At 35.1% G+C, this 27,359-nt stretch overlaps 2 protein-coding genes across 5 annotated transcripts; one reads left to right on the top strand and one right to left on the bottom strand.

The window, feature by feature from the left end:
• Positions 1–362: 362 nt before the first annotated feature.
• LOC140676144 (uncharacterized) lies at positions 363–21,368 on the bottom strand. 2 transcript variants are annotated; one of them, XM_072910893.1, is made up of 8 exons: positions 20,273–21,368; positions 15,742–15,902; positions 12,999–13,156; positions 7,020–7,176; positions 6,635–6,931; positions 5,720–6,033; positions 5,300–5,646; positions 363–5,202 (listed from the first exon to the last, which is right to left on the bottom strand). In XM_072910893.1, the coding sequence occupies exons 2-8, from the start codon at positions 15,893–15,895 to the stop codon at positions 4,410–4,412; spliced, it is 2,220 nt and encodes a 739-aa protein (XP_072766994.1). In that variant the 5' UTR covers positions 15,896–15,902; positions 20,273–21,368; the 3' UTR covers positions 363–4,409. The 2 variants fall into 2 exon arrangements, with proteins under 2 accessions (XP_072766994.1, XP_072766995.1); XM_072910894.1 differs by having other exon boundaries at positions 5,300–5,622.
• Positions 18,854–27,238, top strand: LOC140676147 (uncharacterized). 3 transcript variants are annotated; one of them, XM_072910903.1, is made up of 7 exons: positions 18,854–18,934; positions 24,222–24,347; positions 24,416–24,532; positions 24,734–24,992; positions 26,445–26,636; positions 26,709–26,857; positions 26,924–27,238. In XM_072910903.1, exons 1-7 carry the CDS (start codon positions 18,867–18,869, stop codon positions 27,054–27,056), a joined length of 1,044 nt encoding a protein of 347 aa, XP_072767004.1. In that variant the 5' UTR covers positions 18,854–18,866; the 3' UTR covers positions 27,057–27,238. The 3 variants fall into 3 exon arrangements, with proteins under 3 accessions (XP_072767004.1, XP_072767005.1, XP_072767006.1); XM_072910904.1 differs by lacking the exon at positions 18,854–18,934 and adding an exon at positions 21,553–21,804; XM_072910905.1 differs by lacking the exon at positions 18,854–18,934 and adding an exon at positions 23,564–24,074.
• Positions 27,239–27,359: the final 121 nt, after the last annotated feature.

The following is a 27,359-nucleotide window of genomic DNA, read 5'->3' as shown; positions in this document are numbered from 1 at the left end:
TTAATCTCTTATTCTCTATTCTTAACTTTTATATACCGTGACTCGTTTTTTTTTTTTTTTAACACGGTAGCAATTTCAGTATAAAGTTCACTGCATCGTTAGAACTACTGCTGCTATCTCACGATAGTACGTAGCATTAGGTACTTGATCAAAAGTCGGTAACATTTTCGGTGATCTTCTAATTTGCACTGTTTTTCAATTATTCGGAGACTCACAATTAATTCTGTTTGATTTTTTATTAAGGCAAAGTAACTATACGTCTCCTGTGAAATAATAAACGTAATTTCCAATGCGTCAAGATACAAAATAAAAATATAGAATAATAGAAATTACATGCATGATTGCATAATAAAATGACACAATTTCGTATTACCGAATTATATATAGTGTATTTTCTAATCATAATAATACTGTTCCATTAATAACTGTTACATTAATTACAATGCGCGCGCGCGCGCGCGATTGAACTAAACATTAACTAGATTAATTGTTACAAGAACCAAAAAGGCTGGAAATTGCCACGTACCTTCGCATCGACATTCAAATTAAAAAGAGTAAATGAACACAATATCATAAGTATGATTATGCTCGCAAACACATTATGTAAACACATTCGTCCAATTTTATAGGAGAATAAACTTGCATAATGTTGTAACTAACTAGCTACAAGGAATTGTCTTATATTACATACGTGCGCCAAGCATCGAAAATATCAACAGATCTCTGATAAAATATTGAGTTTATAAGAATTTTTATTTGCATAGAAAAAATTATCACCATTCATGTAAATCTTTTTTAACATTTCTGCTTTCATCTGTCGTAAAACCATCATAATTTTGATCTGTTTGGTATATTTGAATATCTGTTATATATAATATATATTTTTTAAATATATTATATATATTAAATATATTTATTTCCAATTATTAAATATATTTAATATATATTTTTTAAAAGTATGTCTCTCTGTGCGACTCCTCTGTTTACATTTCCGATGCTTCGTACAATTATGATACATTCGCATATATATATATATATATTGTCTTGATATTAAACATAGAAATAATTAGGAATAAGAGTTATCTCTCCCTCTCTATTCGAAAGTTTGGTCTTTGAAAAAATATTGCGCTCTGTGATATGGAACTATAATAGGAAGGGTTTGCCTTTTAATCGATAGTTTGTATGGCGGCACATAAATTATGCCAATGGACGTGTGTGTTTAAGCTTATAGAAAGAGTATACTAACTTCATCTATTTCCACTTCTTGAATGATTCTTACACGGTAACATGTGTAGTAAAATTTATTGTTTGTCTCTTCACATAATCAGCACGTCGTTAAATGTAACCGGATGGTCATGGGAAGGAATATGTAGACGAAATCGTTGTTACGTGGAAGTGGATGTGTATTGTAGAATAAATTCACAACTTCTTTGCGACAATGTGAATGACTCGCTAAATCGTAGAAAATAAGACGTCGACGGAAGTGAAATATCTATACGAGAGTATAAATGCAGTAAAGTGAAGAAGTAGTACGAAACATTTAGCTTAAGTTTTGTACACTGAGATGTTAATTGACTAGCTCTACGAATGGAAAACATTGATTTTTTTCGGGTATTCGAGGCCCGAGACTAGATATCCGGAGACTCTTTCCTATAAAGAAACGATACGTCAAATTTCTTTGAGCAACCCACTCTTCGCACCAAACTTTCGTAATTTATCAGCGACCGCATATTTTAAAGTTTGCGATAAAACTGTCGCTTTGTGATGAGCAGTTGAGAGATGTGTTTGTAATAAATCTTTAATTAAGCGCATTCAATTTTTTAAATAATCCTAATATTGCACTTGCCCGATAATTGTTAAAATCGTCGTGTTTTATGATAAACAATATGATAATTAAAATAAATATTATACAAAATGTCACAGAGAAGGATTATTAAATATTACATCGAAGATCAATGATAAAAGCATCTCTCAATATCTAGCCCATTGAGAAGCCACGTCGATCTTAGCTACTTATGGATGGATTACATGTGTGTTGGGCCTTTACGGACATAAAAACTCTACACGGACAAGAGAGCCTCCATCGTACTTTGCCATTGTATCTGCGCTACTTATATTATACACTACGCTTACTGAAACTAATTTACTACGATTATAAATACAATCACGGTAAAGACTTTCGATTTCATCGATTTGCGATTTGATGCGAAATCGCTGACGTTAACACACCGACTATAATCTCTTTTGGAACACAATCTTTCTATTTTATATCAGTGATCTCATCTTTGCATCTAATAAAACAGTATTATCTTAGAAAAAATTATTTGTGCTTTCTCACATCATACTTCTGTAATGCATAATACAAAATAAATAAGAATATTTAGTTTCTATAACTTTAAACGTTAAAAATTTTATGTTTTATATCTATGGTATTATCAGTTCTCATATTGAAAAATTTGAGATACTAACAAGCAAATATTTGAGAGCAACCATTTTATTACAAAACTTCTTTTAGACGATTAATGATTCCCGATAAAATTCGGGGACAGAATTCTATTTATAACGTTATATACCTTTTTCTCGCGTAATGTAGAGAAAACACTTGAATAATTAAAATACACACATATATAAAATACATAAATTTTCAGGATACCTATACATTAAGAGAATATACGAAACAAAATTATAAATAAAACTTTGTCATAATATTTGTCGCGATAAATTATAAATTATCTAAAATAGATTTGAAAGAATTATTTGGCATCTTTGAAACATTAATTTTTTCAAATTTGACGGATAGAGATTATCTGTTAATTTTCGAGCAATATATATATTTATATACATATATACGTAACCTTTTAGTTTAATTGGATCAAACATTCTGTCTCGCGAGCGTTTCTTTGGCTATTATTCGTAAGAACAATAAATTCGGTTTCCTAAAGAGTTATAGTTTTTTTCACTGATTTGCCTCTCAAATTGGAGAAAGAGTTGGAATTTCTTTAAAAAAATTTCTTTATAAAAAATCTATTTACTCCAGAGAACAGACAAATCGGTCAGATATTTTCTAAAGCGCAACAATTACGAGTCAATCGTAAAATTTGATCGATATCTTCGATTCTATTTTTATAAGCATATCAATCTAACTAATTCTAATTCATACTTTTTACACACATTGAGTTTTCGCATTCGATGGCAGTCGAGCGCAGATCAGGCCAATCGATTTTGACTTTTACAAGAAAGTTTCATATCTTGCAATCTTACGAATAAATTACATATTATTCGTAAGATTAAATTGTAAAGTGAAAGATAAATATTAATGAATATAGGATTGCGACACAGTAGTGTATCAATATATTGCATTTTTATCACGATTGAAGGATGATAGATACAATCGGTCGCCAACTTGATCTGCGCTTCTATTTGGACATTTATCTTTTTACAAAACTCACATGTAAGAACACTTGAATCGGCCAGTTCAATATGAACTCACGATTCATAAGTATTATGTTTTACGGTTTTATCTTAAATATGCACGTTCCATAAACAGTAAGAATATATTGATTTGACGCACACATTTATGTTTCCAAATGAATAAATGTAAGAAAATGTTAATTCTTTATATATTAAAAAAGAATTTCCGTTTTTTAATCACGAATTGTTAATAAACATTAAATGATGATATTAAAAATTAAAAGATGTATAATGCATAAGAGAAATATTGCAGCGAAATAATTTTCTACAAATTTAATTTCTAGATTATAGGGATACGTACTTATAATTATCTATCTAATATTAGTCTATCTATCGACGCACTATTAAATAAAAAAATGAACATTTCTAAATTTCTCAACCCCAGTGATTACGTATCCTTTTATGATGGCTTTTTTTTTTACTTTCGCACGATGAAGATTATTTTTAAATGTATTTCTAAATTGCGTTTTCTTTAACATATATGTATACGGCATTTTTCAGAAACACTGTTTATTTTTTGGCATGTCAAACGCAATGCTTCCTTGTTTTTGCGAGGATATGCAACGTAAATGGCAATAGCAAGTAAACTTTAACAAACGAAAAGAGTCAACAATTTTAACTAATTAGTATATAATTATATACAGAAAACGTATTTGCTTCGTAACGAAGAACGCATATATAAAATTAACTTTAATATTAATAATCAAATTAATGAGAATAAACATTTGTATGAAAAATTGATTTCATCAAGCGACGATTTTACATTATCAAAAAAAAAAAAAAAAAAAAAAAAAAATCTGTATAAAACGCTACGTCAACGAAAATTGAACTGCCCGAACACTTGCTTTAATCATCCTAGAACTTTCTTCTCGCATCCGGTTTCTTCTTATCATTAACGGTGCGCGAATGACTCAACTAAAGCGGACTATCAATCATCCTTAGAAGATATGCGGCGCCAACTGTAGCTTCCAAAGGGAGACCGGTCTGGCGAACACCGTGACTTGACCCTTTTCTTTGCCGCCGACTAAAAAAACGTATAAGGGCGCCGGTCCGTAGGAGGGCGTCTTCGCGTCAGTCGCATCCACCGCCGCCACCTTCGCCCTTTGCCTCTCGGCCCTCGACGCGCTCACTGCTCTTCTCGATGGCGAACTTAACGGCAGACTCTTCGGTGGTGCCCGCGGCACCCTTCTGATTTCCTGAAGTTCCAAGAGTTCCGCGAAAGTCTGCGAAGCCGACCTTCCAGGTTCGTCTTCCAACACGCTGTCAGGTGGACTGTTGAGTAACTTGGCGTATTTTCCATCTTGTTGTTGCTGCTGCTGCTGCTGCTGCTGCTGTTGTTGTTGTTGCTGCTGATGATGGTGGTGATGATGGTGATGGTGATGGTGATAATGATTCCTCGTCTCATCCAGGCCAAGATAATTCGGATTACAGAAACCAAATTGACCTTCCCGTATTGTCGATGAGGTGACGATCGGCCTGTGTGGCTTCGATTTCTTTCCAGATAACCAATCGTCGTCTGCAAGCGGATCACCCGGGCTTCTCGCCTCGATACTCGCGTAATCCGAGGTCGATTCCTCACCCTCCTCGAGATCGGCGAATCTGACGGACGCCGAGGTCGGAATCTTCGTCGTCGTCGGAGTCTTTGGCGTTTGTAGAGCGGCTTCGTAAAGGTGCGAACTGTAGCTGTCACCGCGGGTAGGCTGGCAAGCTTGATGCACCGCTGCGAAATCTCTGTAACAAATGTAACATAGGTATAATCCCTATTTAACTAATTAATTAATTAATTAAACTAATTAATTGCATGTGATTGTTAGATAGAGACAATTACCGCCTCTCTTCTTGAACCTCGATGAGTCTTGATGTAGGTGGTTCCTTGCGCTCTTCAGTGTCACTGTTCTCATCAGGATCTACGAAGACTAATCTAGCGGCTTCTACAGGCGTAAGAACCGGAGTTGGTAACGTCAAAGCACGGAAATTTGGCACCGAAATAGGATCTCTGGTCATACCAGAAGCGGTAGTATTGCTAGTATTGCTGACGTCAATCGTCCTCGTCGTTCCCTCCGATACTTTTTGCCTTCGGCGGGCCAGCGTGTTGGCACTGCGTGACTTTACCATCCCCGTGGAAGGTTCCACGACTTCGATATCTACTTGCTGAAAAGGATAATAAGTGTTTGCCTGCGCGCAGGCCTAAATGATACAAAGTACTTATTTTAAATCGGGAATATGTACTCAGTTTATTTCAACATACCTCTTGGGGGCTCTCTTCATGATCGTCGTGTCCGCTGAGAACCGTGTAACTACACTTCGTCGGATGACTGAGCCGCGATAGATTTATTTGCGATAATTTTGAGATTTCCTTGAGAAAGCTGGGTCGAGCGGAGGGTGTCTCGCTCGGCGATATTCTATTGCTCGAAAGCCTAGGCCTTTGATTTCTCGGCCTCGGTTTTGAATTGTCCACGTTTGTTCCGCGAATCAATAGTTCGGACACCGCGAGGGCGACGCTTTCCGCCCTCGGTTGCGGTTTCGGTCCTGGTACTGACAACTTTTCCCAGGTTTCTGTGCCTGTGTTGAAATATTTCATTTAAAATTAATAAAATCAGGAAAAATTTGCGAAAAAAATGTATTAAAATCGACATAGATTTCTTTCAATCGACCTTTATTAATTTACTAATTTATTCAATTTACTTTTTTTTCTCAGCAAATAAATGCGATATATCAAAGTTGATATAAATTTAACCTGCTTAGTTAATTTATTCATGAATGTATAATATTTATACATTTGTCGTTCGTTTATGTTTATATCATTCAAATCGATTTGTATAAAAAATTCTTAAAGTTCTTAATATTTGAACTTGTGACTTTGTTTTGTGAATTACATAAACTTAACAACAGTAATAAAAAAAGAATAGTAAAGAGCCTTTCTTGGATATATTCTTGGATATATTTCTTGGATAATTTTATAATTTTACTAAATATGTTTATAAATATGTTAAAGAAAATTATACAATATATATAATAATAGTTTCTATAATAAATATATGTGTGGATATATTTTTGTTTTAAACTTTCAATTATACATAGAAAAGCAAAAACAGAATGATACATCAACTGTATACTTTTTCTCTCCTTCATTTATAATAAAATCATGCGGTGATATACATACCAAAATGGAATCTCCAAAGCTCGTTTGTTGCCAAACCTCCGCTCTCACCACCAAAGATCAACATACAACTTGGCAGTCTGCATGCCGCGTGGCCATGAAGAGGCCCAGGACCTGGTTTGTTTTTCAGCATGGACCAGGAAGCGCTATTGACATCCCATCGCCAACAATCGTTCCTTTCTTGAAGATCCGTCATTCCTCCATAAATATACATCGCGTCACCGTGTAAAACCGCCGAGTGCTTGTGTCTCGCTGCTGGTCCACTTTCGCTCGACGAGAGCAAGTGCCAAGATTCAGTCTCTGTAACGTTGAATAAGTTAGAACCTCTGCAAGAATTAGCATTGTTATCGATTGAGAACAATTTATGAGGCACGGCAATTTATTTTACCGAAATGGAAAGCCCACAATTCGGAAGAGCTGCCACGTAAGTCTTGATAACCACCATATATGAGCATTTGTCCGCGATGTACCAAGGCGGTGTGACCTCGTCGGCCTCTAGGAACTGCACAGCCTCGTTGAGCTCTCACTTTTCTCCATGCATTCGTCTGAAAATCGTAATCATAGATACCTCAACTTTTCGTTATATATATATATATATACACAATGATTTATTTAAGCGACCAAACTGGCAAATCAAATTTATTATTAAAAGGTTGACATCGACGACGTTTCGACTTTTGGTTTAGGTCCTTTTCAAGTCTTGATTGACGCTGACGGTTGAGGTGTTAGGTATCTGTAACACCTCAACCGTCAGCGTCAATCAAGACTTGAAAAGGACCTAAACCAAAAGTCGAAACGTCGTCGATGTCAACCTTTTAATAATAAATTTGATTTGCCAGTTTGGTCGCTTAAATAAATCATTGTATAATTTTCATTACTGGTGATATAAATTAGTATCAATATATATATATATATATATATATATATATATATATATATATAAAGATTATTCTTTTTTTTATTTTAAGAATTTAATTTTTTTAAAATGCAATTATAGACGCATTTGATTTTCTACGATTCTGCATTTTCACTATTCGTGAATGTTATATAAAGGCGGTCTGCAACAAAAGGAGGAAAGGCCACTAATTTGCAGCCCTCCAATTCTGCCGTCTGAATAGCTTCGGCTTTAACTCGTGGGGCTGCAATAATCGTCGCTGCCACAGCCACTGAATAGAAATGTAGAATTATGCTCTCATCAGTTTGCAATGCGAATTCCAGAAAATATCTCATTCTCCATGCGCATGTACGAAATGTACGCGTTATGATAGGATTTTACTTAATTGCTCATTAATATTAACGTATCATTAGTTTCAATGTTTCCTAATTATACATTTTTATCATGCATAATTAATATACATATAACATGATAAGTTAATAAAAACGAAACAAGATTATTACATTTATACCGTAATTCTTGCAAATTTAAACATAAAATAAATATTTAATAATGTTAAACCATTAATATTTCGCCGCGTTCATTTTTATTGAACGAATCGAAACCAGTTCGAAATAATACAAAAAGCATCGCGTGACAACATGTACAACTGTTGTATGTGAGGGACGCAATACCATATTGAGTATTTGAACTGAAATGCCTGGCAACACATTCATAACTCGAGCTTTCATCCAGTCACGAAAAGCAGCTGGATGAAGGAATGCATGCAATATGCAAAGCCACCGGTACTAAAACTATAACATGGATATTATATTAAGGAACGATGATATATGTGCTTGAAAGAGGAATAATATAAGAGATATGTACGATTAATCAAATCTCTTTATAAAATTATATGTAACGGAAATATTTTATTAAATTTTAGACAGAGAGTTTGTATTTTAGGTACACATATGGAAAAGATATATATATCAAATCTTAACTTTCACAAAAATATATACGAAGTATCGTTATACTGGATAGGTAGATATTATAAGCAGATTTATTTTTACCATACTGTTACCTTGAAACAATTTCTATGAAAAGCGTGTCACAGAAGAGACTACTCTCGATGTGTCCTTTATATTTACACATATCGATGAAATCAATACGTCGAGCCCTTCTCCCCGCCCGGAAAAAGATTTATCGCTCAATTTAGCAGAAAATTTGCACATGCGTATTAATCGATATTTTAGAAGGCAAATTACATCATTTTTCTTTTGAAATATAACAGTTCATGGCATTGTAATGCGAAAAATGATAAACACTTTCTGGGCCATGTGATTGTTTAAATACACTGGAAAGGATTTATACGTTCTGATAAAGATGAAATATATACAAATTTTCAATAATAATTTTTCGAATTTATTTAAGAGATGAGATGAGATGAACAGATTGCGTTTTAATATAGTAGTTTTAGGCGCATATTTTACAACAATTATATCTACGTCATTTTTTAATTTACATTTATACACACGCACATGTATCAAAAGTATATCGGAAACCAGCGTTTCGCGATAAATATTATTATTCCGCGACCAGAGATCCAAAAGATTCCTGATTGCTACTATACATCAAAGAGATGACAGCGGCGTTTGCTCCGAGGGATTTATAAATATACTCATGGCCCATGAGATGTACTCATGAATACATTTTTCGTGTGAATAGATGATACAAATTTTTGACAAGAAATGTTGCCAAAAAGTTATTAAAGAAGCTAGAAAATTTAATCTCATTAATTTATTTATTATCTTAAAAAACAGTACAAGTCTCATTATTCGCAGAGCTTAAAGATAATTTTTCTTCGCAAGTCACAAATATCAAAATATGGAAAATGGGAGAGATACAACACGCGCGTTTTCTTCACATTTCGTCTACCGCTCAAACGAGGGAGCGTTTTAACGAAGTGCAGAGGGAAAGTGAAAGAGACAGGGAAGTAAAGCAGGTAGGGAGAGAACGAACATCCCCGAGCAACCCCTCCAGCTTAACCAATCAGGTTTGTCTGACGCATTTGTATAACGCGGATTTCAATAATACATGACGAACAGACAGAAACAGCGGAGGGAAAGTACGTACGTATTCTCCTCCATGGTCCAACAATTAAAAATAAATTGATCAAATCAAATAAAAAAAAATTTTATACAAGACATGCGACATAACTAAAAAAAAAAAAAAAAAAAATTTGCATGGATTTGCAAGTCTTACTTCATTTAAATTTTCAAATTTCCTCTTCAATTACTCGCAGATATTCTTTCATAGAGCATATAGAAATGGCTACGCAAAGGAAATTGTCAGAATAATATGATGAATGAAACCTATCCAGTGAAAAAGATAATTTGCCGTTGTTGATAAAGACAAATCAGTACCAATCAATCTCATATAAAACGTAATTCTATAAAAAGTTTGTCACTTTATGTGTACGGATATGAGATTAAACTTTACTTGATTTATTACTTTTTTACTTGATACGAAAAATTATATATAAAGACTATATAAATAACTTTTTAAGAGAGTGTAGGATGTCTTGATACAATAAATATAAAAGATCTCTCTTGATAAATAAATAAAAAAAACTCAGATTTTTATTTCTTTATCTTCAAATAAAGAATACTGGATAGGACGTTGAATCGATGACGCGTAATGTTGCATTCTACGCAGGCTTATTAATTTTTAATGCACGTGAGTGGCGCTACCCTTGGGAGAATGAAACTCTGTCTGGTTTCAAGGGTACGAATCAGAGAGAAAAGCTGTTAACACCAGCTGTTGCCAAAAACCACCCTCATCTTAAATTGCTCTTGAAGGTCCCGCAGAAGGTTGGTTGTCTTTGAATATTGTATGAAATTAGAGATTGTATCAGCAAATGTTAACACTGTCAGAAAAAAGCAAATAAGGAAATTACCAAAATTTTATAACATTATCTATGAGATTCCTTTTTATGTTTTCAAATGTATATTTTTTTCTTAATAATTTATATAAAATGTTTATCTCGTTTTTTAGAATTAATAATTTATTTTAATATTAATAATTTATTTTTAATTTTTCTTGGATTTTTTTATTTTGTTTATTTTAAAAAGAAAGTTAAATTTAAAAATTTAAAACTTTCTTTTTGCTATGCTTTTATTAGAAACAAGAAAAATATATATGTATATATAAAATTCATAATTATATTGAATTTTTAATTCATATATCGGTGAAAGGAGGGATATATATAATTTAAATTTTATGAGCTCGCATATCTACACTAATGTGATACACATCTGACTTGCATATCCATTAGCTGAAAATTGCTTGAGATATCATCAACCACGTCAAGATTAATTTGATATCTAATATCGCAACTATATATTCTACAGATCGATTGCAATCCAATATCACCGGAACTACTGGAAGTAATGTCTTGAACGCGTGTTCCACCGGGGAGACATCTCGTTCATCATCGATGTCAATGCATTGCTGTCATTCTCTCAAGGTATGAATGGAGCGTTACATAGACATTCTCTCGACAAATGGACGCAATAGGTTGAAACGGAAGATCCAATTCCCAGACAAGAAAATGCGGTATTTGATATAACATAGTCATGATTGTTGTAACCTCCGATGTCTTACAAAGTCCTTTACAAATGTATGACGAAATTACACGGCTAAAATCATTCGTTTAATTTGAAATATTTATAAAATATTGCGCGAAATGCTTTTTTGCAAAGATAATGCATTCCGTCTGGAATTCACATTGAATTTATTATCGAAATTTAGTTAAGAACGGACCCATGCGATCTGATTAGATAAAACGCCGGGTAGCCTCCGGGCAGCCGTTATAGCCGTTTCAGTGATCGGAAGGAGGGCTTGCACCCTCTCGATTTAGCAAACGAGACGAAGGGCAATATTGGACGACTACGCCAAAGTTGATTGACAATATCGCGCACCGATGCCTTCATCTTTCCCTTAAATTTGCGGGAATATATACCGATTCGAGATCACGATGCAACCATTTTAATTAAATAACATTTTAAATAAGAAATAAAACATCATCTTATTCTTTCTCTGAAATCATGTATCCGCGATACAAGTGGCCTAACATTATTGTTTACGCAAATTTTTGTGTAACATTTATTTATATATATTTATTTTAAAGACAAAATTTTTCTCCTTGTTGAGTTAGTATTATGAAGCTCTTATATGAGAGTAGTAAGTTATTAAATTTATTTTTGTAAGCTAAGTTTGATCGATATTCGGACTGAATTATTATGTTTACAAGTTATGTCGATTCCGAGTTTCTTTCGTAGGATTTGATTTTCCGCACGCGAGATGACGTCTCCCTCGTAACCGGAAGAGGCCAACCACCCCGTGTTATTGCTCCTTTTGCGTCGTGCTTATTATTCTCCCCGAGAAGTGCTTGACATCGCGCGGAGAACAATAGGATAACTGTACAACAGTAGGTGGATGATTTTCTCGCACACATACTCGATCCGCGCGAGAATCACTCTATTGGCCGGATAAGCTTCCTTTCGGTAGCTTGTCACTCGCTGTCGAAACCACCTCTCTCTCTGTGTCACTTCATAGAGACAAGGGGAGTGACACACTATCGTGTAAAACTCACGGTCGTTGACGTTATCGATTAAGCGACGTTTCTCGAGGGTGCGATTCTTCTCGTTTTCGCGCTTTCTTCTCGATGACGACGCTCCCCTCGTCGTGGAGAGGATCATTAAGAGTTTCGTCAAAGCGATACAAAGCTGATTGTCAGGATCGTTATCGAAAGCGCCGATTTTTATCACTGTGTGAAAATAATTATTTTAAACCCAAGGTGTCTATTCCCTACAAGAAAACCTGGAATTCTCAGGGATTTTATATCTGGAGAAATCAGGGAATTTTAATAAAATTCAGGGAATTTAAAAAAAAAATTCTCTTTGATAATGCTTTTCATATAGGTAAACAATCCATCAATAAGTTATGAATTATGATTAAAAACTATTATAAATATATATCTATCTTTGTGTATTATATTTAATATCCTAATATAAAAGTATTGAAAATATGCAATATATATGTTTTTTATTTATTGTAATGTTTTGTGATAAAGAAAAATGAAAATGTTATGCAAGTGAAATAATGTTTATCTTACAAATGCTATTCAATTTTTTCAGTTCATTTGCAAATCTAACATTTAAAACTTTAGTGTTTTTGTATGAGTGAAAAGTATTAATAGAAAAGACAATAAAAAAACTTATTTTAGAAAAAAATGCATCAAAAAATCTTGAAAATATTCTCTTTATCTGGTATTTTGAATAAAATTACTTGGAAAATCAAGAAATTTTTAAAAAAATTTGAGTAGACACCCCGTAAGCGCGATATTATTCGCGCATGTCAATGTTTTGTACGCATAATCACATTTGTACAATAATTTGCGAAGCGCATTCACGTATATTATATTATTACCTTGACGTTATAAACCCAGAGCGGCGTTTCTGTTCCGGCAGAGAAGCCCAATTCACCCCCGAAAACATAAAGGCAATCCTTGTATGCGACCGCGCTGTGTTCCTGAAGAGCCGGCGGTCTCTCACCCCCTGGATGTAGTTCCTCCCACTTGCTCTCCGCTGAAAGAGAAATGTGTGCGTTATATAATTCGACATCTTTACTTTGAACCATATGTCGCTATTACGAAGAGTGCGCTCTTTGCAAATGGACATAGAATGCAACATAGCAACACGCAAGTTTTTTTTTCTCCTACATTCTCGTTGCATTTTAATAGCCGGCTTCTGTCGCAGCGACGTATAACCCGTGTCCCAGTTTTCGGTTATAAAGAATGCTTTTTAACATAGTAAGAGCCACGATACTCGCATATGCTACAAACTACGTAATTTTAATTCTTGTACTTTCTGACGTAATAAGTTTGCACGCGTATATTTTTTTATTTAAAAGTAAACTATATTTTGCATGCGAGTGAAAGATAAACAAGGCGAAAATAAGAAGAGAACGCAGAGAAAATTGGAGATTTGTTCGGGAGTCATTTATAATTACAAAACTTTGAAAAGAATATTAAAACAAATCTGCTCACCTTATCCGACCTAATTAATAAAACAGACATTTGAGCGCTCTTCAGAACTATCGTGAAAAGGAAGCCGGCGATCCCCCCAGGAAATATAAAAGCGAGGAAGCTCGGCCAAGGAGCGCATAAATTTGCGTTTTTTATATTGGATGAGAGTAAATATATTCCTTTTCCGTATGTAGTGAATATCGGAACTAAAAATAAAACTAAAAATATTGCTGCACTCGTCAATTATTCTCTTCCTCTGTTCGCGTATTCAATTCATTTTTACGTCTCCTCTTGAATCTTATTCGAGAAGATAGAGAGAGAAAAGAGAAAGAGAGAGATAGAACTTTTTATTATTTATAGAGAGATTATCGGAATCTTTTTTTAGATTCTAAACTAAACGAATTTTTGAATATTTTCTTATTTCATATTATGCTTTTCGCTCTCTTTGTTCTTTGCCTTCCATCCTGTATCTTTGTTATTTATTCAGAATCATTTCTTGAGAGAAGAATAATATTTAACATCCATAAATATAATAATAAATCAAAAAACAAAGTATGTATTATTCGTAAGCGACATTTGTCCTAACGTCAATTACCTAATTGGATATCGAATTGCTCTCGGATCTCGGATGCTTTAGCTTCTCATCGAAACGTGCTCGAGATCAAAGACTCATATATAAGAACCGTAACGTGCCGACTAAAGTACTTTCAGTGCTGCTAGAACTACAGAAGCCTGACATTGATTACATGGTACACGTGTCGTATCTCTAGCTTTAGCGATGAAACAATACCTTCTTTTGTCTAAAAGCATGCACTGCGAAATTGCAACATGTTTGATGCAGGAGGGATCCGGTATTTTGGGACAAGTGGATGTACGTGCCTTTTGTAACAAATAATTTAACTATTAGAGCTCCGTTTCGATAAGTACTTTCAGAACATTCAGCGAGAATATTGAAGACATTTCCTGTAGGAATATTGCATAAAAAAATTTAAATTTTCTTATAAAGCTATATACGATTATTTAAATTAATTTCTGTATTTCTTCTCGGATAATTTTTTTTCCTTCTATTTCAATTAAATTTTCTCTTCACGCCTATGTCTTCTCCATCCCCTAGGAATTGTCTCCTCTAGCTACTCCTCGACTACTTCAATGATAAAAGAGGGTGCAACAAAAACAGAGTTCCGCTCATGAGTACTCTCGTGATTCTTCGAGTTATTACAATATTTTTGCAAGATTGAGCAGAGCGACAAAACTAAAGGTCTTTGAGGGATAGCGAACAGCCGGGAACATATTGTTTGGACCTGGAAAATGAAGTGCCAACCCTTTCGAAGCTGTTTCAATATTCACCCAAACAAGCACGGCTCAACAATACCTTCTGATTAAGAATTCCGCTGATGGTGGGTACGCACGCGAGCGCAAATTCGTGCTACATTGATTGCATTTTATAAATCACCGTCCTTCTTCCTTCGAAGCAATTAACACTTACATTCTTTTACTATTACTTTTATTATCATTTATTAGCATTACTCTACAAATAAAACAATTAATTGTTCTTTATTATTCATGATTTTGATATACCATACATGATACGTGACAAAAGAAGTCATGATTAGATATTAATTGTTTAGAAACGAAATAAGACACTGACTCTCCCCATGTGCTTAGAGGGAATGGCTAAAAGTGACGGAAGGAGGAAAAAGCTTTTCCCCTGTCACGTAGATAAGCCACCGATTATGGCTAGCGGGCGCAATTAATTCGCGTATGTCTGATCTCCGTGGAAACACCGCGTAATTGCGGAGTATCATCCGTCCGGATTTAGTTGATGTACGTGGGCTTTAATAATGGTGCATTATTGATCAGACTGAACCCCGTTCAAATTCCGTCGCGCACCCTCGTTCGATGGGGTGCGTCGACGGATGCGATGGGGTGCGCTGGTCAGAGAAACGATGTTCGTATTATATCGCACGCTTTAAACCATTCGAAGTATCGCCGTATTTCTCTCTCTCGCTTCCTGTCTTTATATATTATTAAATTTCTTTTCTTATATTATTAAATTTTCGATTCTCAAAGTAATATAGCTAAAGGTCCAGTGATAAATGCTGTTAAGAGTCAATATATATTGCAAGAAGTTTTAAAAACTCTTACCAAGACTATATCGCCAGAGATCTTTGAGCGGTAGATTTCCATTTCTACCTCCGAGAAGATACACGTGACCCGCAAGTAAGGTAGCGCTATGTTTGCTCCTCGAAGGTGGTGCTGGTCCATTTTCAGTGCCGGCCGCGGTAACCGAGCTCCACATTTTCTCCCTGAAACAAAGCACGCATAGATAAATATCGTTTTATTATAAATAATAAATAAATAGTTTATTATCGTAAATATTCTTCATTAAAAATGTCAGTGATACTTCTATTCGAGGGATAGGTTCCATGAAAATGCGTAAATATGAGATTACTTTTAAAAACTTATTTTCATTGAGGAATCAATTTTCATGAAGATAAATTCATAAAAATAACGCGATAGAATTGAAATTTTGTCCCCGAATACGAAATTGTCTGATCGCGAATATAAAGAGCAGTTACTCCGTGAATACTGAAAATGTGAATAAGAAGCTTTACTGTAATAGATATATTTATACGGAAAGAGATAGCTGTGTAATAGCATTGACTTCTTTCCGGCTTTCGTGATATCTTATTTTACATTTCCTTCTTTTTGCATAATTATTGCCGAGAGAAGAAAATTGTTTTCGAGGGGAAGCAGTGAATAAAATATATCAAAAAGCTTATCAAAATCTTCATATATATTGAAGTAACGCGAATAAATCGCGATTACATTTGTCTTTATTTTCGCAATAAGTATGTTTTATTTTAATGTATTCGATTAGGATTTGAGTGATAGTTAAAGAGAGACATTTAGGATGCATGCAATTCCGAGTAATCTAAGAGGATCGAATTTTCGCGAAGGGTGCATAATACAAGACTAAATATTTACTGAATCGGGGCAAATAATTAATGGGATCTGTCTGGAAATTCCAACAATTGTCATGCGCCAATCGCGTTTTATTGAGTGACACGTTTCCGTTATTTTCTAGCATAATTTTTAGGAAATAAAACATTGATTGACTTTCGAAGAATACTGGCATCAGGTGCAACGATTTGTAAATTGTTCCCTTAAAGGGAAGGAATTGTTGATGATCGCTACTGACCATTCCCTCGACGCTGTTGCATTAGTAACGCACCTCTCGTACATCTGTTTCAAGATAATCTATTTCCACGACCCTAGTTTCTTCGTTCGATTTATCAACCGTCTTTTTAGAAGCTTTAAGAGCCTCTAGAGCCCGTGTTCTCTGAGATTTTTTACGCATTTGAAAGAATATATCATGATTTATATCGGAAAATATGTGTATATTTTATGCTTCTTTTTTTTAATTGATATGTTGCGTTAATAGTGTAAATATAATATTTCTTCCTTAAAATGTGTCTTGAGATTCGTCACGCCAGCACCCTATGTCAAACCCAATTAGTCGAAGAAAGTGAGCTTGGCCTTCGACATTGGCCTTATGAGTTTCCGTCTATATCCGATGCCAGCGCTCGAGATTCAATTATAGCAGCTGTGAAATTGAGTTTCACGGGAGTAAACGAATGCACCCTTACGCTTACTGAACACGCATACGGAAATACACGTTTCTCGTGAGGCAATACGATTCAAGATAGTCGCTGCGATATAAATGCAATATTTCTCCAATGGAAAAGTTCGTTTCGTACAACACGGAAGATCCACTTGCGAAAAAGAAAAAAGGATGTGCACTGGCAGAGCATAAATTGCGAGCCCTGTCTTATATTGAGATATTTCATAGTTTGTTTCATTTTCTAATTGTAGACAAAATACTAGTAAATTTTTATTATATACTAGTCTTTTATTAGAAAGAACATAGAAGATTGCATTTCGTGATCTAAAAATTAAATAACAAGAGAATGTAAATATAATAACACTGTAATCGTATCGTTAAAAACAATTCTTCCAGACGTTTGATAGTCAAAGCAGTTCGGATTACTTCAATTCTTATCGGTATGTACTGGGATCGACTTTTATCTCATATTTCTTACAGATCAGTGAGCCAACGCTATTTCTTCTTTGCAGTCTTTTCTATCGTAAAATCTCTCGAAATAGGAAACATATATACGTGCGATAGTAAGGATTTTATAGGCAACTGTTACACATATATATACATATATATATATATGTGTCTGAACTATATCGGTGAATTCCATCGATTTAGGGCGAGAGAATGCCACGCGATAATGTCCCATCCGTAGATTTCAGGACGAGCCAGACATCAGTGTTTTTGCATCCCCTCGCTTACGGAAGGCTCGGTCCAAAAGCTGGGATTAAATGCACGTCACGGCAATTTTTCAGCGATTTCACGGGATCGACTTCGGGATTTATACGATACGCAAAACAAAACTCGAAGATCTTTTCCCCTCGGGAAAATTGTAGGTGGAATATCCAAATGTCAGAATCTCGGTTTCGAACGCCCGTCGAGTTTGATTGACGTAAAATTTTCGAAAATCATAGAAAAATATTTGTTGAGACAAACGAAAATGATTAAAAACTCGTCAACTGAAAGAATTGAAAAATTTTTTTTATATTTAAATCAAGCGTACTTCATGTATATCCAAGAGATTAAATTAAACGAGACTAAATGAGTCATCATTTGCATTATTTGTGATGGTTTTTACAACTCTGAAACTCTCTTAATACAAGTATTTTTCTTTATCACGTATTAAATAAGATATACATGCGACACATTGAGTAATTAAAAATTGACGATCATATAAAGACTACGTAACGCATGATATTACTATAAGCCGTCTAAAGCGATTATTTGAATAAAAGATATAAAGAAAATTTTTTTATATTCACACAATAAGTACAATAAATACATCTTGAAAGCAAAGCGATAATAAGCTATATCTGTAATTATAAGAGATATTCGTAATTGTCTCATCGAAGGAACGAGTCCCTCGTTTTCGAGGAGAAATGCCTTACTATACAATTGATAAATATCCTATCATCCTTGACGAGAGAACAACATTACAACCGCGAAGAGAACAGCTCAGACTCGAGAATCACGCGGGCAGCAGGCATAGAAGACGCACCACTCACTCCCTTTCCAATGGCGTGTTACCCTCGTGAGAGTTGAGTTAAAGAGCTGGCAAAGAGAAGGGATCGAAATTTAGTCAAGTCTTTGCTCGACATCAAATGTCAAGGAGATGAAGTCAGCAGTCGATCGATACGTCGGCTTTTTTTCGAGAGAGATGAAAAGAGAACACTTGACTCTGTATGTAGTATTTTTTTTTTTTTAATTTAATAAGACGTAAACTTGATCATACAAAAATGAAATTCTGCAAAACTTTCATATTGTATCGTTTTACAGTGCATTATACTCCAAGAAATACATAATGATGTAAAGAGATCATTTGAATATTAATGCATAGACAGTGTGTATTTAACTTAAGCTCTTTGATTATTTATGTAAACTAGTATCTCTCAAAATTTTATTACTCTATTATCGATACTATCATAACTTTGAATTAGCTTTGAGAACCATTTACAAAGCGTTTTCCTTTAAACAATTCGACAGGGCAGACAGACACCCTTATGTTACGAGTAACCCACGAAGGACCGCGGGTAAAAGAAGCGCGATTCTTGTGCAAACACTGCGGTAGTTCTCATTACCGATCCCTTTGTGCCGGAAAGAACAGCCTCTAATCTGCTGCATATCTTAAGGGACGCTCATGGTTAATGCTTTATTTAAATTTTAAAAGTAGCGAACGCACGGCCTATGTAAATTGCAAAGTTAACTTCACGATACCATATAATTATTGATATGAAAAAAGTTTTCAAAGAAACGTGCACGTTTATTTCATTATTCTACGTCTATTGAGATAAAATTTTTTCTCTCTATTAGAAGAACAGAAATTCCTTGTTTAATTTATTGCCATTGCTGTCAAAAGGGTTTAAATGGCATATAACATTATATATGGAATGTATAGCTGCTAGTACATGAAGAACATTGATTTCCTAGGAGGTTAAGGACACCGTAAATTACAAGTTCCTACTTTAGCCACGTGACTCGCCGTGATGAAAATTTATACTGCCTACACGAAGTCTTCTCTTATTGAGATTCTTTATCATTCAATTCGCATAGTAGGCTTTTCTGTGTCACTCGGTAAAAAAGATATATCTTACCTGAAAAAAAATTTATTTATTCTTGGGTATCGTCAGGTACTGAAGCTACTATAAACTATCAACTGTCTCGAATAAAATCAAATAAAATTATTAATTATAATACGTCCCCTTCGGCCAATAAATTTTCTCGAAGGTTTTTCTCTTCTTCTAAACTACAGAAAAATTATATAGGATACGATAGAATATATAAATTTAGATAAATTTTTTCAAACTTAGAAACGAAAATGATTAATTGCAAATATTGCAAAGTTGTTCATCAAACGTCGATTTGAGCCTTACTCTACATCGATGAAAATAATTTGTTTGCGCATGTGTTGTGTGTGTTTATGTGAAGCTTCTTGCTTTATTGTTAGACTAATACTCGAATCCATCTTACTCTACGAATCGCTTTTGCATCAGCAGTTTTGCTGCCAGTTAACAGGCTTACCTCTTGGCTCGGTAAATCTTCTATCTCGTTAGCTGTGGCAAATGCAACTCGTGACCCACATGCAATCGACGATTAAAAGCTCCTAAGCACACGCTGCACTACACAAAAGTCGCGCAATATCCCCCACCTCTCTTTAAACATACATCTTTTTCACGACCTTTCTTGGCGCTGCATCCAGTTACACTGGAAACAAGACACGACACAGGGCGGGCAAACACACGAGTCGACAAAAATTTACGAGGATTTTCCGCTGAAACCGTGATGTTCGAGATGCAACGAAAGTCCCTTTTACTTATCTTGAAATAAATTCAACGTTCAAGATCGGCGCATATAACGCAGAATCCCAATTGATCACTCGACGTGCATCATCCTCTGCAGCGATTACTCTCGAGATGATGCATTCGAAGCAACTGTCGCGGTAACTGCCTAGTTTCACGAAAGGGTTCAACGAACTTGTCGCGCGTCGTATTATCGAACGTTAGTTTTTTTCGCACTATTATATCCCCTGCGTTCAAGCTTCGTCATCGTTCGTTCAGTACCATCTCGCGCACATCTTCATGTCGAGAATATATCACGCTCTCCAGCTTCATCGGACTTGCTCCGTTTTTTCCCGATTTTCGTTGACCGATCTGCCCATTTGTCGAGATTCTACGAGGAAAGGGCCCGCGCTACCCGGAGAACAGCAGGCTACCCGCCGCTTGTTTTCTGCCAAACTGCGTCCCAGGGTCGAGCACCTACCTAGCCGAGTCCGTCATTGGGGACTTAGCGCAGGCGCTTCGCAATCAGCAACCCTCGTCCCCTCCGTCGCGGCGATTCCTCGCGCCGTCGAGTGAGGGTGACCGAGGGGTAGGAGGGTTGAATACATCCGTCGGACGAGTGCCGCAACGAATGAACCCTTCGACTGACGACGATAGAGAGACCAAGATGACCGTCGTCGGGGGAACGATCTCCCCGACGTACGTACGATTTGGCTTGTCATGCTTTAGACTTTAGACATCCGAGACGCCGATCGTTCGTCAAGTAATGTAAATACAGACATTACATTGACTGCCATGTATTAATATCCTTTGCAATTTTATCAACGCGCCTTTAGAAAAAGTTTTTCCAAAAAATTTATTCATTCAGTGTCTCATAAGAAATTAATATTAAATATAAAATCTATTATTTTTTTACTGTTTGTTACTAATATATTATTTAAAATAAAATTATCAATATTATTACAATATTTATATCTACATTTTATTTATATTCTTCAAACGTTGCATCAAAATAAGCAGCGAAATTAACTTAATAGAAAATTATATATAGATATAAATTGTATAAAATAAACAAGAAATATATATCATTCATTGAAATATGTATCATTCATCAGGCATGTGAAAGAACGTCTATTTTCGCTGATCTTCGTCGTTTGTCTCTCCCGCACGGAATGGTTAGCGCGAGACTGATTCGTACTTCCGTACAATCTCGTTGGTACAGCAGCATCGCATGGACCGACGCATGCGTGGGCGTCAGTTTCCATGGAAACCCGGGTATGCGAGGCACCGCGTGTGAATGCGTATTGATTACTCTGGTCTCGCTCCATCCCGCGGTCTCTTGTATCTTCTACAGGCCACCCCGGCTTCTCCCTTCCCTTCCCTTCCCTTCCTCTTTCTGTGTCCCTATCCTATTTCCACACCCGAGAGTTATCTTCGTCTTAAGCGTGGCAGCCTGCCCCTCTATTTTTTAAATTAGCTCCCTAATGTCCCGTTCCCAGCATCCTCGAGCCGAATCGGATTCCCTCTTTCATTGCGGCCTGTCAGTTCTCGCGGGGGTCTCCTCATCGGTTTTGCTTAAATTAATGCCCGCGTCTCTCGTACCGGCTCTTGCGGTTGATCGAATACACATACTCAGCAGAATCGAAGTGTAATACATACTTCCCTTTCATGCTTAAAGTCTCATATGTAAAAGATTAATGAAACACATCTCTATTGCTTCCAATTTTCTAAATTTTTTTTAGCTAGCGAAATTCTGTAATTAGTTAAAAAATTGGTCAGATTAATGACAATTTTACTTAGCGTTAAATGTAGTATGATTACTATAAAAGTCGGGATAAGAAAAAGCAACATCCTTCACTATCATTGTTTTACAAGCCGACTAATGCTTTGACGTTCCAACACGACGTTCCATTTTTTGTTAGAAATTTTGTAGTTTAGTACAGTAAAGATTCATGGACGTGGTGCGTATTCGCATAATTTCGGTTATTCGTCACACTAGTGGACATCCAGGCGGAACAAATTGTCCTGTTCACATTTCGTAACGGCGTTTCCATTAAGGGACAAAGTATCTAGTAGGAAATTAGCAATCGTCAATTCGGTAAAACTTTTCAAATCTGGCTATCAGGCTGGCTCTTTCATTGATTCATTCTCGTGTATATAATCGGTGGATCAAATGGCTTGTTGTATGAATTATTTTAAATCTCTCTTACTGTAAATTCGGGAGATTGTAAAAAAAAAAAAAAAAAAAAATAAGATCTCACATTTGCTTGAATGTTTACTGAAAGTCTTTCGTGGTGCGGAAAGGCCGAAGACCGTAGCGAAAGGGAAAGCGGAAAAAAAATGAAAGGAAAAGTATTTGAAGTTCGTGTGATTTTCTGCGAAAATAGCATTAATTAGACATTAATTAAAAGAGAAAGTAGTTGTTGATTTGCATGGATTTAAACGGAAAAGACAAAACGTATAAAATACAACTAATGCAAGATTAAATCTATTGACATGATCTCGTTTCGTGGCTTTTGTCAAATTTCGTAAGCAAATAATGAAAACAATAGCAATGGGAAAATCTTAATTAATGTGCTGGCGTGACGATTGTTGACTCACTCGCGACACTTTTATTTTCGCAAGCACTGCTTGACGTTTGGTCACACTTTGTAGCTTCAGGGACGCAACTAGTATCATATCATTCCGTATGAAAATAACCAGTTTTTGCTGTATCTATCACTTCTAGAATATTTACAGCACAAAAATAAGAGTAAAAAAACAATCAATCGTGGAGAGAGTGAGTATATCTTATTCTATTATTATATTTTCAATTTTTATATTTCTATTTTCATTATAATTAAAATATCTGCAAAACTCACGTTTTATTTAAATGAAAACTAGATATAAAAAAATAAAAATACATCGATATAAAACTTGCAAAAATATTAAATTCTTGTAAATCTTTAAAGTAAAGCCTTTTTTTGTTTTCTTTTGTCATTACAATAACAAGTAGGTATATCATAATTAAAAAATTGAAGAGAAACGAACATCAATAATTTTTGTTGCTGCTTTCCAGCATTTTATCGCAGAAAAAAATCCGTGTTCGTCCCTGAAGGGTGAATTTATGATAGTATCCCATGCATGACCGCTATATAAATAGGTGAAACTTGGGAAAAATTAGAGAGTTACTTTTGTGTCATCTCGTTGAAGCAAACGCTCGCTTTTTACGATTGTTGAAGCATTATCTGCATATATCCGATATTCTATATTTGAAAGTTTGAGAAGAAAACGCATTAATTCGCATTTTAATTTGTCGCGACGATGACGCACGTCCTAATTCTTTTTATCACCCTCGGTGTTCATTGTGCACTGGCAGAGAAAAGTGAATTTCTGCTGACAACCGAACTTTCGAAGAAATACTCTACGGATGACAAACTTCTGGAAAATATCATTCGCGCGAAAAACTCATCGCAGCTTATCTTAAATAATAACAGCGAGGAAGAGAAAATAGACAAGAAACCGAGAACTGTCATACATCGCGACTCAAGTTTTGACAGAGATAAGTCAACATCTTCGAACTGATCATAACTTTTTCTCTTCTTTAATCTAAAATTCTCTTGAAACGTGACAGAAAAATATTATATATAAAGTTAATAACCATTTTTTTTCTTAACAATTCGAATTATATATGGGACATTTTTATCTGCAAGTTCCAGCTGCTGCGATCGCAGATACAGTGCCAGCGAATCTGCACGACCGGATTACAATTACAACAAGGTCTCTTTGGAGACTGGACGTTATCCCTCTCAATACAACGAACGAAATCCTATTGACAGGTAGTAATGTATTGGCCATCTCTTCCACGTAAAAAATAAAAATTTTAGGACGCGAAGTTTCTTTCTAGATACGGATGGCAGACACAAAGTCGGCCCCCAGGTTCCATCGGAAACGGCGGTAGACCCGGAGGAGGAGAAGGAGGAGGTGAGAGCGGAATCTACGCAGGAAGTCAGTCGGGGGACAGGTAAATTTTCTCAACTTCCTTTTACCGTAAATCTTACTAATCTCCGTTACGTTTCCGAATTTTACAAAGTACTTTTGGTAGTAATTCAGACAAAAAATTAATTTCTTTTGACGGTGTATTAAAAGATTAAAGAATTCGTGAAAAAGAAACGTAAAATTTTGTTGTATTAAAGACATTCTGATTTGCGTTTGAAAACAAAAGGCATCCATCGCGGCCAGTGTACGGAAGTGAAAGTGCTAACAGACCCAGCGCTTTGGGATACGGCTCGGGAAACACTGGAGGATATGGTTATGGCGTTAGTAGCCATGGGGGATACGGCAGGCCATCTGGATATGGCGGTTCGAACGGCGGCTACGGGATTTCGGGAACATTGGCCGACGGTGATGAATTCGGTCCTGGCGACTCGGCTTATCCGGATGCAAGTATGCCGCCGCATCCCGGAAACTTTCAAGCACAAAAGGTGCATATATTTCGAGGAAAAGATGAATATTATTACATAATAATATTACACAATTTTATTACCTATATATAAATAGATGGAATAGAATATAAATATGTAGATATAATAGAGGAAAGAAAACGAGAGAGAGAGAAAAATTTTGACAAGTTGCCCAGTAACGGAAACTTAAAGAAATCTACTCTTAAGAAAAGCAAGGAATCGATACTCGAATTTATCAAAGTCCCTCTCGAAAGTTTCCAAGTTTATTGTTGCTTCTTTTTTGTGCTCCATTGTCTTTTTGCTGTGACCAACTGTCATCATATATAATTTCATTTCTCACGAAAAATGAATGTATACTTTGATATATAAATATTCTGTCACTTTCATACGCTTACGGATCGTTAATAGTGAGAATTAATTTATTGATTAATTTATTTTTTCGCGATGAATTATTCGCGGCACATTGAAAACTGGCGCATTAATATGAGCTCAATGTATTAAATGCACGATACTTTGCACGGCACTTTTTAATTTCGTGATCGCGAGACAACAATGCCGTTTTGCGCTTTAGAAGAATTAATTATTAGAACGAAATTAAAATATCACGTGAACAATTTAATTACTCGCGACCCACTAATGTCCGATCAGTGTATCAGTATGCTCTCTACATATGAGTTATTTACGACTTGTGACCAATGTTTTATACTATTGTCACGAGTCATTTGAACATTTAGTTTTCCCTTTAGGATAAACTTTCTAGATACTAAGCCCTTTCACCAACATCAAGGTATATTTGTTGGAAGGGTTATACTATTTTTTAATATTCTAGAATATATAAAATTTGTAATTTATTATTTTATAAGTGAGAGTGACATTATATCTAATAATCGTATTTTGATGTATCATTCCAAACATTGTTAAAGAATTATTTGAAATAATAATTTATAATTAACATCTTTGTCGCTTCGAGCCGTATTTAAAATAAAAAATGAATAAATCATTAGATTCGCTCTTTGATAAAGGCGTTACGCTAGAATGATGTCTTTTGTCGTGATTGTCTTGACTACAATAATAGAGAATAATAATGGAGAAAAATGATAATTTAATACCGTGCGATAATAATTTGTTACTGCTTTGTTACTTTGAAATTTTAAACATTTTGTAATATAAATTTAAATTGAGCCTTTTTTGTATCTTTTTACATTTCAAATTATTTTGATGATTTGAATATAATATCGCAACTGAATTCACCAATTACTTTTTGATTAACTACTTGTATAAAACTATTAGAATTTGAAATAAGTAAAGCTTTAGTATTTATTATTTATTATAATAATTTTTATTATTTAACAATTAGATAAGCAACGCATGTGTTATCCGATACTGGGAACGTCCGGTGCTAAACAATTCTTCCCTCGACAATTTAAATCGATCGAGGGACTCGTAAATGAATAATTATGTTTATTTTTTAAGGCCGTAGCGTTAAAGGCTTTAGCTGGTGTTGCATTGATCGGAGCAGCAGCAGCGTTAGCTTCAAATCCGGTTCTCTTACCAATTGGCATTGTAGGCGGAAGGAAGAAAAGATCAGAAACTTTTTTGGATGATGCACAAACCGACTATCAAATGGATTACATTTTAAATATGTTAAAGCAAAATTTATACAAGGTATTCAAATATGTGACGTAATCTTTTTGCGCGGAAATTTGAAGTAAAACTTTTTTTTCTTTTAACGAACAGATACAGAAAGGCAGCTCGACTAACAGATTAATCGTTTCCCCGAGATGCGTCGCCAGGTTGACTTGCGAAATCCAAAAGGCTTATCTGTCCGATTTCGATAAAGACGTGGAAATCTTGAACACTAATCGGAAATATCATCTTACCAATCTGTACGCATTTTTTTCTCACTACTCGAGTTACTTTGCAACGTCATATTAATTTTCAAATTTTTGCAGAATACGAAACAACGTACTTAATACAGCTTCCTTGAACTCAAACGTGAAGAATTTAATCAAACTGGCAATGAACGTCGCGACGGAAAACAGAAGTTGCAATGTGTTTGCCTGTAATTACTTAAGGAAAACTTGAATAATTTTTTTTTATTTTAACCATATAATTATATTATCACGTATTCAATACTATTTTTTAAAGAAGAATACATATGCGCACAGAAATAAAGTCTTATACGACAGTATAACGTGAATGAGAAACTTGCGAATGTCTTGATTTGAAATTCCCTCCAGAAATATCGCAGTCTCGTCGATCATATGCGAGGTGACGCTCTATTGTCCTACCTGTGATTTCATACATTCCCCATCCCCATCTCTGTATACAAGCAGCGCGCACGTGACGTTGTGGGTAAAAAAAACATGAGTTAAAACTGACGTGTCC

Source organism: Anoplolepis gracilipes, chromosome 2 (assembly GCF_047496725.1).
Source record: "Anoplolepis gracilipes chromosome 2, ASM4749672v1, whole genome shotgun sequence".
Taxonomy (NCBI): domain Eukaryota; kingdom Metazoa; phylum Arthropoda; class Insecta; order Hymenoptera; family Formicidae; genus Anoplolepis; species Anoplolepis gracilipes.
Note: the sequence above shows the minus strand (reverse complement) of the source record. Positions and strands in the feature narration are given on the sequence as shown.